Source organism: Parasteatoda tepidariorum, chromosome 8 (assembly GCF_982258835.1).
Source record: "Parasteatoda tepidariorum strain Cologne lab strain chromosome 8, Ptep-v5.0, whole genome shotgun sequence".
Taxonomy (NCBI): domain Eukaryota; kingdom Metazoa; phylum Arthropoda; class Arachnida; order Araneae; family Theridiidae; genus Parasteatoda; species Parasteatoda tepidariorum.
In genome coordinates this window covers 2,371,135-2,388,547 of record NC_141762.1, presented here as the reverse complement: position 1 = coordinate 2,388,547, position 17,413 = coordinate 2,371,135, and the positions used below count along the sequence as shown (strand labels likewise).

The window sequence follows — 17,413 nt, the reverse complement described above, 5'->3', positions numbered from 1 at the left end:
TCTGCCAGCAAAAGCTCACATGATTGCCGAGCAAAAAATAAATACCCTCCTTTGTTTATTGATTTAAGTATGGTATAGGGATGAAGATAGTGTCGAAAAGTGTAAATCCTTGCTAGAATCCACACCAAAAGATGAATTTGGTGAAAAGTAGGAAAAGAAGTTTAACTATTTCTGAAATCGAAGGGAAGCCATATTAAAGTTTAATTGAGAAGAGAAAGGTAGTCGTATTCATATACCCAATACACTGTTTTTGAAAATATGAAATTAATTTCATTAATACGCTCGCAACTTTAGATTATTATTAGGTAATAAAATGCTTCTCTCTCTATGCTTACCATACCCCTTGGCACACAACGCTTGCCACACGATTCTTGACCACGAAACCGAAGACTTTCCCTTATGAAAAAATCGAGGTATAAATGAGGTATAAACGAGGTATATTTTAAAGGTATAAAGGAGGTTGTTGTTTAAATACGTCGTAAAGGTTGAAAAGGGTGCAAATGAATACCTCAAAATCAACCTCAAATATACCTTAAATATACCTCCAAAGGTATATATGTTTCAGTCTGAAGTATATTTTTTTACACTTGTGGAAGTATTTATTCAACAACCTAAGGTGTGTCATTTTACACTTCAGGTTATTATAAATCAACCTCAGGTGTATTTTGTTCGACTTCAGGTAATTATTTTTCAACCTCAGGTATCTAATTTTATGCTTGTAGAGGTAGATATTTTTCAACCTATGGTGTGTCATTTTACTACATTACATACATTATGGTGTATCATACTACAAATTTAAATAATTAGTCAGCTGAAATTCAAAGTACTTTTATTTAAAACTAAAATTTCACTTTTTTTACAAACCAACAAAATTATTTTAAATACTGTTTCCGTCTACATGTTGAAACTTGTAATTATTGGAACCTAAAAGGAAAAAAAATATAAATTAGTAAGAAAGTCATATTTACAATAATAGTGGCAGGTCTTAAAATATTAGAAAGTATTTTTTTTTATCATTTAAATTAACTGGATGAATTTAATTTTCCTTTTCAGATAAATATCTTCTGCCATTTCTATTCAATCCTCGTAGCTAAAAAACATGACATGTATCACAGCCACAAAATAAAATACACTGAAGACAGTATTACCATTAACAACATTTACAGAAATTCAAATATACAGGGTGTTTATAAAGTCTCGGACCGATTTTGATGTTTAATAACTCATAAAATAATAAAGATAGATTAAAATTAATAACGTTAATGGTTAGATAGACTCAAAAAGTTTCATGACCCTTGTCAATGAACTTCCACGTGTGCCCCCTTCGTCGCACGGAGAATATCAAGTCGATAGTCAATTTCACGCCAGATAGCGGCAAGCATGTTGGCATCCACAGAGGCTATTGCGGTTGTAATTCTGGCTTTTAGGTCATCAATGTTCGACACGATCCTCCTGTAAACATTGTCCTTTATAAATCCCCAAAGAAAAAAGTCCAGCCGCGTTATATCAGGTGATCTGGGTGGCCAAGGAATTGGACCTCCTCGCCCAATCCATCTTCCTGTAAAATGGTCATTCAAAGAACTACGAACGATGATACCCCAATGAGGTGGTGCACCATCTTGTTGCAAAAAGACATGTGGCTGAAGCTCTTCTAGTTGTGGAAATACGAAGTTTTCCAACATGTCTAAGTATACGACTGATGAGATTGTCTTTTCTGTAAAAAAGAAAGCTACCTCTCGTGAAATTGACTATCGACTTGATATTCTCCGTGCGACGAAGGGGTCACACGTGGAAGTTCATTGACAAGGGTCATGAAACTTTTTGAGTCTATCTAACCATTAATTTTATTAATTTTAATCTATCTTTATTATTTTATGAGTTATTAAACATCAAAATGGGTCCGGGACTTTATAAACACCCTGTATAATTCCAATCTTATTATGCAATTTTAACACTTTTTATTTTTCTATACATCTGTAACATTATGGTACTTGTAAGTTTAATAATTAGATTTCCTTCCCTTTCTTTTTTAAAAATATTTAAACTCAATAAACCTAGTCTATATTTTTCAACTTTTTGTCAGACTTCATGAAACTAGCAGCTTTTTTTTAAATTTTTGACGCTGATTCTGAAAAGGACTTATGTTATTGTCAATCACATCAGAGTTTCTTAAAAAATAGTTATTTTAATAATTTTTAATCAATGTAATCAAGAATCTACAATCGTTTAATAAATTAAAATTTTAAAGTTATGTACCAATTTTTATTCTTTTTTTACACTCAATCGAATAGAACAAATTACAAGCTGATAAGGAGCATTTATTTTAAAGTTGTGAGTAATTTTATGTGAGGAAAATGTCTAAGAGAGAATGATTTGAAATAATACTTTTAAAATAAGTTGAGTATAATATCTCCTATATAACTTATAATACCGAGCAGAATAAAACGAATAGTTGGTTGTTACAAACACTTGTTTAAATATAAATATACATCCCATAGGATGAAACTCAAAATAATGCATGTTACTTTCAACAATAAATGTTTTAATTTGCAATTGATTTTATTCAATTCAGGATTAAAATTGCATACTATACTGACTTATTTCTAAAATATTTAAGATTTCCGAAATTCGCACATTTTTGAAGTAGTGAACCATAAACAGCTGCATGAAAAAGCTCATAACCTTGAAGCAAATTGTCATATAATTTCATTCTGCCCAATATTCTAATAAGTAATAACAATCTGATTAGTAAATAATTAACGTGGGTAAAATACGAGAAAATAGCATGTAGTGAAAATAACAGTTTTGTGATCAAACATGAAGAAGTGAGCTAGTACAGTTACTAGTTTTCAATTATCAAATATCTAGCAAACTATTGTTATCAACAATTACATAAATTCTGTAGTTTATTAGGAGAGATTTTATTTTATTTTATAACCGTCGTTGAACAGCCGACCCAATTTCATGGGTTTACGACTACTTACGTTCAACTCCGTAGCCTTGTAATTTTGAACCAATCCAGAAGACAAGGAAACTCCTGGATCAGTACCCCCAGAGGTATTGATTTGTTGTGGGAACATGGAGGACTTTGAGACTCGACAGATTTAACGTGCATCAGTCACCATTTACTACACGGGGAGTCTTCGGCCGGCGAGGATCGAACCCACGACCTCTTGGATATGGGCCCAGCGCCCTACCGACCAGGCTATCCCGGCCTATTAGGAGAGATTACTTTTTCTTTTAGGTATAAAATCAGAACTATATCCTAGGGGAAGGCTGAGCAGTAGCTTGCTTGTCTCTTCTTCTGCGCCGCCGCGCATGTGCTATTTACAGCCTAGGCCATCTCAGTAATATCAGGGAACTGTGGATAAGCTCTGTAAATATATATATATATATATATATATATATATATATATATATATATATATATATATATATATATATATATATATATATATATATAAACAATAATATAAACTTTGCAACAAATATCCAAACGATAAGCATGCAGCTATAGTAGAATTTCAAAGCAAAATTGCTATTTTAAAAATCTTCCAATTTTCAATGATTTATTTATAAGAGAAATTGTGAACAGTTTTCTCAATTAATCAGCGTGCATACTGCTACGTTAAAACATATACATTTAAGCAAAATAAAAAGAATAGTTCTATTTGACTGAACTACAAACAATAAAATATACTGTGCATAACCTGCTGTAACGATTCACCAGTAATGTTACCTAAAACAGTGACGAGAAATATTTCGGTTATTCTCTCTTATTGCTAAGCCTACAACGATAGCCTCTGAGAATATCCTCCAACTTAAATTATTTAAAATCAGGACGCGTCGTTAAAACAAAAATAATAAAATTTAAGTTTCAAAATTGAAGCATATTTGATTAAAAGTGATAAAACTAAATTAATAAATGTCAAGCACACTTACCGAATTTCGAATAGACTTTCGATTGTCAACACACACGCCATTTGCCGGCTCGCATGGAACTCTGGGAAGTGAGTTAGTGTACTTTAAGCAACCTTAAAACAAGCTTAGGTATGAATAAAATGACTTCAACACCTCAATAAATACCTCACTATCTTTAGTTGAAATAAGATATATTTTTTTATACCTCATAAATACCTCAATATCGTTAGTAGAAAAAAGGTATATTTTTTATACCTCGTAATTACCTCACTCCCGTTAGTTGAAATAAGGTTGATTTTTTATACTTCATAAATACCTCTTTTGTTACAAGTGTAAGAGAAACAACCTCGTATACCTTAAAAATCATCTTATCAGTCTGGATGATTTGAAGTGAATTTAAAACCTCAAAATAAGCTTAGGTATAAATAAAATGACTTCACATACCTCAATAAATACATTTTTATCGTTAGTTGAAATAAGGTAAAAATTTTTATACCTCAAAAATACCTCTTTTGTTACAAGTGTAAGAGAAACAACCTCGTATACCTTAAAAATCATCTTATCAGTCTGGATGATTTGAAGTGAATTTAAAACCTCAAAATAAGCTTAGGTATAAATAAAATGACTTCACATACCTCAATAAATACATTTTTATCGTTAGTTGAAATAAGGTAAAAATTTTTATACCTCAAAAATACCTCTTTTGTTACAAGTGTAAGAAAATAAACCTGGTATACCTTAAAAATCTCCTTATCAGTCTGGTTGATTTGAAGTGAATTTTAAACAACCTCAAAACAAGCTGAAGTATATATAAATCAACCTCGTACACCTTAATTACAACCTTTACGAGGTATAATTTTTATTGCTGTTTTCTCTGCAACCTTAAATATACCTCAAATATACCTCAAAACAACCTTAATACCTCAAAAATACCTCAAATCAACCTTAAATATACCTTAAATTCTCATAAGGGTTCCCACCCTTATCGTATGGAATGTAGGTATGTCGAAACAACAATTTGGATGGTAGTCAAGAACTGGTGTCAGATGTATCGTGCCAATGCACCCAGCAATATGGAAAGCTGATTGGCGCGAATCCTAACTAACCATAACTTTCTCCTTAGATCAAATTTTTCAGTTTCAGCTATGTGTTAAAGCACATGCGCTTCCACTAAGTCCATCTTATTTTGTCCATTTGCAGGTGTGCCATGTCAGCCGCCAGATGTGCCATTCGGAGGGTCATATTTACCCCTGGAGAAGAGCTATTTACCTGGGGACAGAGTGACATATTCTTGCAAAAAAGGATTCACGAGGATCGGCAGAGAATATAGGTCATGCCAAACTATTGGAAAATGGCTTGGTTCAATGCCCTTTTGCGGTAAGCAATTGTTCTCGCTGCTGCAAAAGACCAAAACTAGGGAACCTCTGATATATATGTCGACATTCAACATGAAATGATGATAGAAATTAAATATTTCCATAGTACCATTATTTCGCTCTTACGTCAGAAAATGTCGGTAGTCAGCATGCACAGATAAATGAAATGTGGGGGGGGGGGATAGAAACAAGTATTTTTAGCATACACTGCTGAATGCCGATATTTTCCATTGTAGAAACAAAATTTTGATGCTAATGATTGAATAATGTTTGGATTTAAAAGATTCACCTAAGTGACTTTTTTCTTTTCTCCAAGCCCTGAGCATGTACCTAGGTTATGAAAAACCCTTAACAATATAGCCCAGGACTTGGCCACTAGTCCAGATCACTCCAGCCTAGAAACGGGTACCTACTCTATTGCTGTGTACTTTAATCCAGGAAATTTGTATTGATGTGTGTTGAAGTTCTTGTTGAATATCAAAAGAAATTCTATTATTTGTGCCAAAATCAAGTATTGATGATATTGATGCTTTTGAGTCTGACCAGAGGATATAACTATCATTATTATTGAAGTTTTCAGTGCTCTTAATATATTTAATGCATTCAAGAATCGCTAACTGTTCGGCTTGAAAGATTAAATTTTCTCCGTCTAATGTGTAAAGAAAGAAAGAAAGAAAATTTTAGAACTATCTAATAATAAGGAAAAAAATTATAATAAATTCCTCGAGACAAGGGCGAAGATGTTGGAAATCTGTTTCTAGTTATATAAAGTATATTTCCAAGCGTTTGCCTGGTTTGCTAGCTGGTTGACGACGGTTAAAAAGTGGAATCTCAACTCTGAATGGATAGACGAAACTCCTTCAGTTCATGTAGGTAAGTTGGGCAGGATGATGAGGAGGCTCTGTGGTGACAGTCCAAATTTAGGTTGAAGTCTTGGTTAGATGAATGACAATTTATGCAATATTCTTCCCTTTCTGTGCAGTTTTCTACACTATGGCCTTTGTAACAGCATTTCTCACAATAACAATGAGACTCTATACATGAGTTTTGATGGTGTCCAGTTGTTCGGCATTTTCTGCATCTGAGTAATACTAGTCTTTTTTTGATTTTGCACCTATGAAGTCCAGTGAAAAAATTTTGAAGTTTTAGAAGTGTTGTGGAAAGTCTGTGGTTGACTCTGATGATGATGTGACGCTTTGTGCTGTCTCCTTTATGGGGTTTGTTTTTAGTTAGTTTTATGACATCGTAGTTTATATTAAAATCTCCATTTATCTTTATTACGTCAATTATCTCGTTATCTGTGAAAGTCGTGGGAGTGTTTAGTAGGATTAGTGAGAAAAGTTTCACCTCCTTCTCTTTATATTGTAGACCAGTTTTCTGTAACGTGGTTAGAACTTTTTTCTTTTTGTTGAGTATTATGTGGAATTTGAACTCTAGCATCTTGCTGCTTTTGTATACTTTTTTGATTGGTAATTTTGGTTGTTCCTGGATGAGCTTCTCTACAATCTCGTTAGTGGTGCAATCTTCTTGTGGTTTGACGATTATAGGTTTGGGTGGTAATTTTGTTTTTGTAACGTCAACTTTAACCATTGAGCACATCTCTAATTTCTCAAGTCTTGTGTTGATGATTTTTAATTTCTCATCAATTTAGTTTAATGAATTGTAGGATTGATCGTTGGTTGAGTCATTGTCAAGTTTTCGTCTGATGTCATCAATTTTCTCTTCTATGGATGCTAGAGATTTTGTAGAAGTTGTCACGTCATGTGTGTCAGATGTTATTTTCCTTATTTGTTGGATAGCATTTACACAGGCCATTCTTGGTTCATCTATTGGAGAATGATTTTATTGCGATTGCTGTAATTTATGTTTTTTTCGATGATTTGAATATCTAACTTTGTCTGAGACATACTTGTAACATTTACGTTGGGAGAAATTGAAGTACCAGCAGCGATGCAATCGTTGGGTACCATCGGAGTTTGGTCATATGCAGAAGTGAGATCAACAGTAACTGACGGAGAGATTTGACTGTCAGATCTTGGGATGGAGTACGGTTGTCTACGTTGAGATCTTGTTGATCTGGAAGGCGTGGCGGAAGTTTCGGCAAAAGTAATATTGTCCATGTTAAAAGATATGCAAAGTTTGGATGAAGGCAGGAAGAAAAGTCAATGATAATCAATGAGAAAAAAAATAAAAGAAGGAAACTTAGTTTTGTTTCTTTTAACAATTAGTGGCGGGGGTGAGTCCCATCCAGTTACGCAGGGAGAGGAAACTTAGAGGAAACTCATATCAAGTAAGGTCTAGAAGATTGGTGAGAAATTTCGATGTCCCATTGATGCTAGTGTATGCCACCACCAGTCAGACAAAAGTGTGTGACTGCAGTACTAAAAAGAAATGTTAAAAGCAATTAGGGATATTAATAAAATATCATTAGTTGTGATGATAAAACTGAAAAAGAGGAAGATGTTGAATCCGGCTCTAGACAGAGATTAAAAATCTAGGAAAAAGCGTTAAAAACCAAAAGCGGCCCTAGACGGAGATGAAATACTCCAATGGTTGAGACAAAATAATCATACATTGTTAAATACACTGGTGGCGGCAAACGAGTAAAAAAAAGAGCCTATTAGAAGATTAACTAGAATCAGATGTGATAATTTAAAAACATCGAATAATGTATCAGAATTGGCAATCTAGAAAAAACCCACTACCTGAGATACTAAATGGCATTTGGTCGCAGAAAGTTAAATCAAGAAATGTAATGCAGAGCTGAGGCCATCGCTATGTTAAGGAGCAATTACTGAAAGCCTAAATATGGTGAAAGTTGAAATTAAAAAAAAAAACAATCTATTAGTTGGCACTTGGCCAGGGCTAGTAGAATCAAAAAATGTAATAAATAATGTAACAATATATAGCATGGACCATTACTATATTGACAAAGATATTAAATACCGTTGTTGACTAGTTGACCTGGGTAGTCCATTTGTTGATAGTATCCATAATCTTTTGGTACGCTAATACAAGATATTGCTAGAAGGCCTTAAGCTATGTATAAGTATGCTAAATTAACTTGAACAATAGTATGTGGGAAAAAACATTATAAAAATGCATAAAAAAAAACAAAAGAAAGCACTCAGAGACGGTATTGATAATTATTTAATGAAACATATATTAAGGAATACTAAAAGATAAAAATTATGGCCCTAACCTATGTAAGATGATATATAGGTGAACTGAAATAACATATGCACAATTAAAAACAATATAATAAAGGTTTGTAAAAACTGACTCTGGCATTAACTGAAAAACAACATGGAATAAGAAAAGCTATTAAAATGAATAATGTCTATTATTATATTAAAAAATATAAAAAAATAATGGTTATGGCGTGATTTGAAGCACTTGACTGTATTTCAGATCAAAAAGATTGTTTACTTTTGTTATGGGGAATAGAACACCAATAACTTGGGAAAGAGAAGTCTCTTTAAAAATTTATATAAAATCAATGGATGGGAGAAAAATTTAAAACAGGGTGTCGAGCAATTGAGAACAGTTGGGGGAACAACATATAAAAATTTAGGCAGAAATAAAAATATTAAGATATTAAATTGAGTTTCCAAAGTCAGAGTTAACGATTGGCAATATTCAACACAGCGATAGCCTTTACCCGCTCGCGTCAAAAAAACAATTTTCTAGATACTAATAATTAGAGTGCCAGACCACCGGAAAATAAAAAGTTATTATATCTGAATAAAAAATCGCATGGAGGATTGAAATGAAATGTTTTAAATTAGAGAAAGAGTCAGTAAGTAGATAAAGATATAAGCCAAAAGTAGTGATGATTACCACTTGCAGTGGATGACATGTTAAAATGGCGATCTGATGCTTTAAGCCTAGATCAATGGAACATCGGAAATCAAAAGATTAAAAAAAGAAAAATAGACCTCCCTGAGGCCGGAAAGGACTCACCGGAGATGCCTTCGACTATAACATGATGTTTTTGTGGGGATTTAGTAAAGAAAAAAGATTATTTAATGGTTTTTAAAGAAGTTTGAGCTACTGAAGAAGTTGATGTTGCGAGAGTGGGAACTGGATCCCGTCTTTTTCACCACCCAAGTGACTGTGAGAATGTCGAAATTGCCCCAGAGGAGGTAGATATTTGCCGAATTTCAGACATCAGTTGTAACTCTTCTATGTATTGCTAAGCAGCCAAAACCGAATCGCTCTGTTTCCTTCATTCTCATCCATTACTGCAGTTGCCGAAAGTTTTCTTCGAATGATTGATAAAACTAATTTGCATCGAAAAAGCTCTGCAGAATGTTCCAACTTTTTAAGTAACTGTAAAGAAAAGTTTAGATGAAGTGCATTATAAAGTATTTTGGACTTGGGTGGACATCCACCACCTGTAGAGCCCCTGAATTAGACAGGCCGACTCATCATCTATTTTTGCTCCAAGGAGCTAACATAAGCACAATACTAACATAACGTTAACTTGTGAACTTTTTTGCTCCAATATTGCTTGATAGGTCAGCTCTGATAGTATAGGAGCCTTAACCACCTGATATATTTTCCAGCTATGACGTCATCAAAGATGGCGTCCGCTCTATTATGCAATTGGAAACATTTATGTATATACTTGAGAGAGATTTGTTATTATAGCCATTGTTGAACAGCCGATCCAATTCTTAGGCTTACGACTACAAATGTTCAACTCCGTGGCCTTGCAATTTTGAATCCGATCCAGAAGACAAGGGAACTTCCTGATCGTTGAGATAAATTTGCCTTCGTAAAGGACTTTCTGATGGAACGAATCCGCATTTGCGTTACACGGAGAAGAAAATCGCAAAAAACCTCCCACGGTTAGCCTGACGGCAAAGGGACTCTAACCCATTATTTTACGTCACGCCATTTTACGTCAGCACTGTGATCGTACGAGCTGGTTACGCAATTCGTATCAACCAGCCATTGCTGGGATTCGAATCCGGTTCACCTCATTGGAAGGCGAACGCTCTATCTTCTGAGCCACCACGGCTCTGAGAGAGATTTGCATAAATATTGAGCTAGTATACCATAACTACTGCTTATAAGTTCAATAACAATGTCTAGGTGCATGAATTTCCCGATATTCTGATCGCCATGACGCCTCACATGGTCTCACATGGTGCCCAAAATTTCAGTATTTTTTTCAAACAGTTTCTTAGACTTAAGACTCCAGAAACTACCCCTTACACCGAATCACAAAAACTTCGACTACTTTTTTTTTATATTTAAATTTTTTGTGACTCATCTTTGTCTCACAAATCATTTACTCATTTTTTTTGGCAGCCGGTCAGGGGGCCAAACGGTTAAAGTACCTGACTGCGAAGGCAATGGCTGCGGGCTCGAATCCCGCTCTGGGTATGGGTGTTTCTCTCTATGTGTTGTCCTCTGTTGTGTGTGATGTGTGAGTGAGACCCACCTTATGAACGGGTATCTGTGGCAGTGTGGCGTGGGTAATATTGCTCGCCTTCGTGACTAAGAATCAGAGGTGCCCCCTGGGTAATGTTAAATGACCAACACTTCCAGCATCTTCCCAAATGAAGGACGTAAAAGTCCATTACCTGCCATTAGAAAAAAAAATCGGCACTTTATTTCAATATGTTTGTTGAATTGTGTGAATTGTTTTATAATTTGAATATTTGCGCGTAAAAATTCATTAATGTTGTAAAAATTTGTAACTAATTTATAGTTAAAATTCACTAATAGAGGCTATGCTTCCTGTTCGCTAACGTTCACCAACTCCCGATTATTGCTCTCCATTTAGTAAGATCAGACACAGATTTAAATAACTTTATTTTAAAATGTAACGTAGAATTCGCGATCGCAACGCTCGAGTACGCCGTCTAGCGGGAGCCTCTAAATATCGGACATTAATTTATCACGTTTTTATTTAGTTCCATCGAAATCATTGACTGAATCAGACGCCATTTTTTAGCAGCAAATAGGAAACAAAATTTCCCTAAGGAAAAGGCCGAAGAACTTGAAAAAAATCTCCAGAATATTAGTAAATCTTTCAGGAACAGAACACGCCAAACATTTGAAGAAAAATTCTTCAATAATTTTTTATTTCTATTATCAACAAACTTGCAACTGATGACTTCCGATTTCGGATACTGTTACAGATGTGTGTACTAAGGTAAAATGCATTTCTTCTGTCTTCAATTCATTACGAATTAAAGTGAAGTCAACATTGCTTTCGTCATTCCAGTGAATAAATATGAATTCAGAACATACAGAATTGTAATAGTTATAAACTGCTGTTTGTAGAAAATGCAACACCATGAAGGAATCATCAGAATCAAATGAAATTCGCAGCAAATGTCAATTATAGGATATTATGCAAATTAATAAAGTTTCAGAGCCATCGCGCGTGCGTGGCGCGCGCAGCGCCCTCTGAATTGATGCTGAAAGCGTATAAATAAAGTGCTGTAGCGGGACGTTGAAAATAGTCTATGATTATTTGTTAGTGGCAAACGTTTAGTGAGACCTGAGTATGCCTCCACGACGGAAGAATAAGAAATCCAAGCAACTTACGGAGTTTGAACGAGGGAGGATAATCGGCCTTCGAGAAGGAGGATTTTCCTATCGCGCAATAGCAGCTCGTATGCAGCGGAACAGTTCCACAGTGATGCGAGTTTGGAAGCAGTGGACCGACGAGCACCGAACAACTCGAAAAACAGGCACTGGACGACAGAAGGTGACGTCAGAGCGCGATGATCGACACCTGCTCCGCATGGCGGTGAATGATCACACAGCTTCCTCCAGGCAGCTGGCAGCACATTGGTCTACTGCTACAGGTGTACAATTGTCGGCTTCGTCAATTCGTCGTCGTCTGCTGCGCCGTGGATTGCGTGCAAGGGTGCCATTATACAGGATTCCCCTCACGGCGGATCATCGACGGCTGCGTCGGCAGTGGGCTCTTGAGCACAGAGACTGGCGAGCTGATTGGCACCAAGTTGTCTTTTCAGATGAATCACGCTTCAATTTGTGGACCCATGATGGCCGTGTTCGTGTTAGACGTTATGCCGGTCAACGCTGCCTTCCTGAGTGTATTATTGAACGACATAGTGGTCGAACACCCGGAGTTATGGTCTGGGGTGCGATTTCGTATCATGGACGATCCAATTTGATACGAATTGAGGGTAATCTCAATAGCAACAGATACGTCCGTGAAGTGCTACAGCCCGAAGTCGTTCCTTTCCTTCAAGGCATCCCTGGAGCTATCTTTCAGCAGGATAATGCACGCCCACATGTTGCGCGGACTGTTAGAGACTTCTGTTCAGCACAACGCATGCAACTTCTTCCTTGGCCTGCTTATTCGCCGGATATGTCGCCTATTGAGCACGTGTGGGATATGGTTGGTCGGCGTCTCACTCGTGATCCGCGTCCTGCAGTTTCCAAAGACGAACTTTGGTTGCGCATACAAGCGATATGGAATTCTCTTCCTCAAGCAGATATTCAACATCTGTTTGACTCCATGCCACGTCGTATAGCAGCACTTATTGCAGCGCGTGGTGGCTGCACCAAATACTGATTTCGGACGCTTAATTTGTTTCTTTTGTTTTGAAAATTTCATCATTTATTTGTATCAGTACAAGTCGTTTCTGCATTAAATTTCATTTGATTCTGATGATTCTTTCATGGTGTTGCATTTTCTACAAACAGCAGTTTAGAATAGTATATATTTCTGTATCCATATAATTCGGAAAACAACAATAAAAAATTATCCAAGTTACTTGAAATAGTGCCATTTCTGCTGATTCTTAATTAATTTAAATCGTTTTCTTGGTAAGTTTTTTTTAATTTTGAAAGAATAAGTTCAACTAGAATTCAGCTATTCTGTTTTTAGCTACATATTCAAATTCATATCAATTATAAAATTTTGCTGTGTAGTATGTTATCTAAAAGTAATGAAGGTATAAACTATGTATCTATTATTTGAGAATAAAGTTTTCAAACAAGGAACTTATCATTTTGGAATTCTCCGGGAATCATAAATCAGGTAAGTGCAATGATTTTTACAATAAAAAATTTGCTTGTAAATATTTTTTTTTCATTTGATGATGGTTCTCTACACTACAGAATGGGTTTTTACGTCTGATTAAGAACTATAAGAATAATAAAAAAAGAAACAATATGAAAGTTTTTATTTCAATGTAAAGAATTCTTAAAATCGTTTTTTTATCCTAAGAATTCTTTATTTTCCGTTTTTTAGTTTATAATTTTTTGATAAAAATTGTTCTCAAAATACTTTTTTTGAAAAATTAAATGGTATAACATTATGTGTTTATGTATACTTCTTGTATATTCCAATGTTTGAAGTAATATGATTCAGAAAAGTATGGAATAAAAATTCGGTACTAACGTATTAACGCCACCGCCGCTACAGATTTGGCGGTTTTTAAGAGCCGCTAATCTACACTTAAAATTTTTGCGACAATTCATAAAATAAAACACTTTATTTAAAATCAAAATAGTTAATCGGATTTCGGTGGAAAATGAGCCGATATAGAGTTTAGCATAGATTCAAAACAATCATATCGCCATATGAACTCTGATGAATAAGATTCCAAATGAAATAACATTTCCAAAACGTACGTTTACCAAGATAAAGTTTTATGTTGTGGGAATTGGTACATTTTCGTTTTTTCGGTAAAATATTTCCCTCCTGAAAAAATAAAATTGCATCTTGTTTTGTTTTTGGCAAATCCCAAAGACGAATATTCGTAGCACTAAAAATGGCGACAAAAAAGAATTGTCTTTTTTTTTTTTTTTTTTTTTTTGTTTCGTCAGCATTCTTTATTTTACGTTTCTTAGTTTCTAAATAATGATTTTTATTGAAACTTGAAATTTTTTGATAAAAATTGTTGTCAAAAAACGTTGTTTACAAAATTAAATTTCATAAAATTATGAGGCTTATGTATACTTTTTGTTCATTTTAATTTTTGAACTAATATGATTCTTAAAACTATAGAATGTAAAGTTTAAATGGGCCTTTCATGTTATATCATTAAATTTAGTAATACTATTTCTCGGGCATTAGGTTTTAACTCTTATAAGAATATACATATTTTTTTCTGTTAATGTACAAATATTTTTCCGATGTGTTTTGGATATTCCTTCTCTAATAAAAAGAGATACCTACTTGCTTTCGGTTGTATAAGAAAGAATATCAAGCATTTTTCTTTTTTAAATTTAATAAGCCACATTAAAGAAGGAACGTTGCAATGCTACACGCTACATTAACGACGTCTCCAGAGTAACTGAATGACGGTTCATATAGAAATCGCAGGTAAGCGTCTCATACAACAACGCCCCCTATAGTTCGTTGCGATCGCGAATTACGTCATGTCTTATGCTGATGACAACCAAACGAATATGAGAATTATTGTAGGAAAACTAAATCCTACCATGGGATTTTCCGGCCAATAAAAATGCACCGACAACAATGGAAAATTGTGACCCCATCATTAGATTTTTATATATAGTTAGATTATGATGTTGAGGAATTGGTCTGTAGGTTAAAAGACCTATATCATTTAAAGGTTCAAATTAATTGAATTTTAACTAGTTGTTAAGAATTTTTTTTTTCTGTTGAGTGGCACCAGTGTGTCAAACATTACTGTTCTAACAGACTCAGGCTGCGCAGTTGAAACTGTGTTTTAATTAAATTTGTGTTTGAAATTTTATTTTTAAACACTGATTTATCATTCTTATATAATAAATTCATTAAAATTATACAGCTTTTTCAAAAATAAAATGTTTTGAATAAGAAAGAAGAAATCTTGTTCCGCATGATATTACGAAATCGAAATTTTTATAAGACACTGAAAATCGGGTGACTTTTCCATTTGCCTAGTTTAATTTAATAGATGAAAGCAGATAAAATGAAATGAAAATAGTATTTAAAATTTTTTTACACGCAGAATTTAAAGATATATGTCGATTCCGAACGACTAATTTTCTTTTTCTTCTTCTCTTTTTTGCTTGTTTTCCATCTATATTTTCAAATTACAATTATAGAAAATTCTAATTAAAGTAATACTATATGTTTTTAGTAACATAAGCTTTTTTGGGCATAATTTTTGTAATCAAACTTTTTATTCATGCATGCTAGATTAAGTCTAAGTGTTACACTATTAGCCTTCTAGCGTTAGGATTTTTTCAGCGATCCTAACGCTAAATTAACATTAATAAATCAATCAAATTAATGAATATTCAAATCAATAAATCAATCTTTATTAATTTAAATGAATAAGGATTGACTCCTCAGGTAGACAACAACAGATTTCTTTTTTTTTTCCAGATACACCAAGTGGAGTGAAAAATCCGAGAGCTTCCACCGTCTCCACCGATCCCAAAAAAGGTGTCACGAATTTGGTAGATGGACTCACTGACACATGCTACAGTTCTCGCAACAGCACTGGACAGACGTTGCAAGTGTTTCTGTATGAAGTAAACGTTATCACCGGCATCCGTCTCTTCTTGCCAAAAGGTCAGATTCTTTATATAAGGCCACCAGTTTCATTCATTTTTTAAATGTAAATGGTCAGTTTTTTTTAATGATTTACCTGTTGATAACTTCAGAAAAAAGATGAATAAGTAAATAAATGAAAATGGAGAGCCTTGTTTACAAAAATATGGTTCTCACAGTTTGTTCTCACACACTGTTCCCAGTAGATCATCGATGGTAAGCCACTCTAGTTGAGGTCAGCGAGCGAGTAATAGTAACCAGATCTATAAGATCAGACTGCTATAAGGGACCAAAGATGCGGTCCTCTTTAAACTGTTCTACGGTAAAGTACTCCATTTAGGTCGTTGGGCTACCGAAGTGGGGAGTTTATCCTCTCTGCAGGGAATTAAAATTGCGTTGTTGTAGTTTATTTACGTCACACTAGAGCTGCACAATGGGCTATTGGCGACGGTCTGGAAAACATCCCTGAAGATGATCCGAAGACATGGCATCACAATTTTGATCCTCTGCAGAGAGGATCGAAATCAGAGGAAGCACCCCCGCTTCGGTTGCCCGACGACCCGCATGGGAAGTCGAGCACTTTAAGGTAGAACAGTTTAATGAGCACCAATACCGCACACCCTCGGTCCCTACGCAGACTGATCCAAGCGGTCACCCACTCGCACACTGACGGCAGCCAGTGACGCTTGACTTCGGCGATCTGCTGGGAACCGTGTCTTGATTAAAATTGTGATAGTGTGTGTACTCAGATCATCGTCGTCCAGCAGTGGACTGATCGTAAAGACACGGTTCTCAGAAGAACACCGAAGTCAAGCATCCGTGGTGGGTGGGTGATCGCTTTGATCACCCGGTGTAGGGACCGAGGATGCGCGGTATCGGTCCTCGTTAAACTGTCCCACTTTTTCATTTTTATTTTATAACCGTCGTTGAACGGTCAACCCAAACCTGATCTACTGTAAAATGCTCGATTTTATGCGCAGGTCGCCGGGTTACCAAAGCAGGGGAGCTATCCCCTCTGCAGAGAATCAAAATTGCGATGGCATGTCTTCGGATCATTCTCAAGGATGTTTCCCAGACAGTCGCCAATGGCCCATTGGGCAGCTCTACTGCGACGTCAATAAAGTACCTGTCTACCTACCTATCAGATCATCATCAGGTATATTTTCCAAACCATTGCCAACAGCCTGTTGTGCATTTTTAGTGCGACGTAAATAAATTACTATAACTCCATAAATATTGCAGCAGTAACGTCCAGCGGCATGTGGTCAAAAAGAGGACCGGGAAGGTATTTTCCTTTTTGCGTTATGCGTTTGTTTATTTGACCATTTTTTATAAAGTTTATTTGTTGCGAAAAACACAGAATTCTATATATTCGGTTGTTTGAAAACATAGAAGTTTAAGTTTATGCAAATTCTTCACTATATTACGTACTGTGAAGAATTACCTAAACTTTGAACATCCTACACACCTTTCCACCAAAAGTAACTCTTACCTTAAAGTCAAAAATACGAACGAGATTTATTTTTTAGGAAATATGAAACGTGATAGTGAATACGAATATATTAAAATACATCTTATTTTTGACATAAAGAAGCATTGAAAATTTAAG

General features: G+C 35.0%; 1 protein-coding gene and 1 long non-coding RNA gene across 2 annotated transcripts in view; one reads left to right on the top strand and one right to left on the bottom strand.

Annotated features, from left to right (window-relative positions):
* The window catches only part of LOC107454239 (membrane cofactor protein), a 35,581-nt gene that overhangs the window by 5,432 nt on the left and 12,736 nt on the right, over positions 1–17,413 (top strand). Inside the window, exons 2-3 of the mRNA XM_087149713.1 lie at positions 5,122–5,298; positions 15,637–15,825. Of these exons, the coding sequence (XP_087005839.1) occupies positions 5,122–5,298; positions 15,637–15,825 (366 nt within the window). The remainder of the gene's footprint in view (positions 1–5,121; positions 5,299–15,636; positions 15,826–17,413) is intronic.
* On the bottom strand, positions 847–3,996 carry LOC147805231 (uncharacterized). Its single transcript, XR_015428526.1, has 3 exons — positions 3,943–3,996; positions 2,985–3,374; positions 847–924 (listed from the first exon to the last, which is right to left on the bottom strand). It is a non-coding gene; the product is annotated as an uncharacterized LOC147805231 (long non-coding RNA).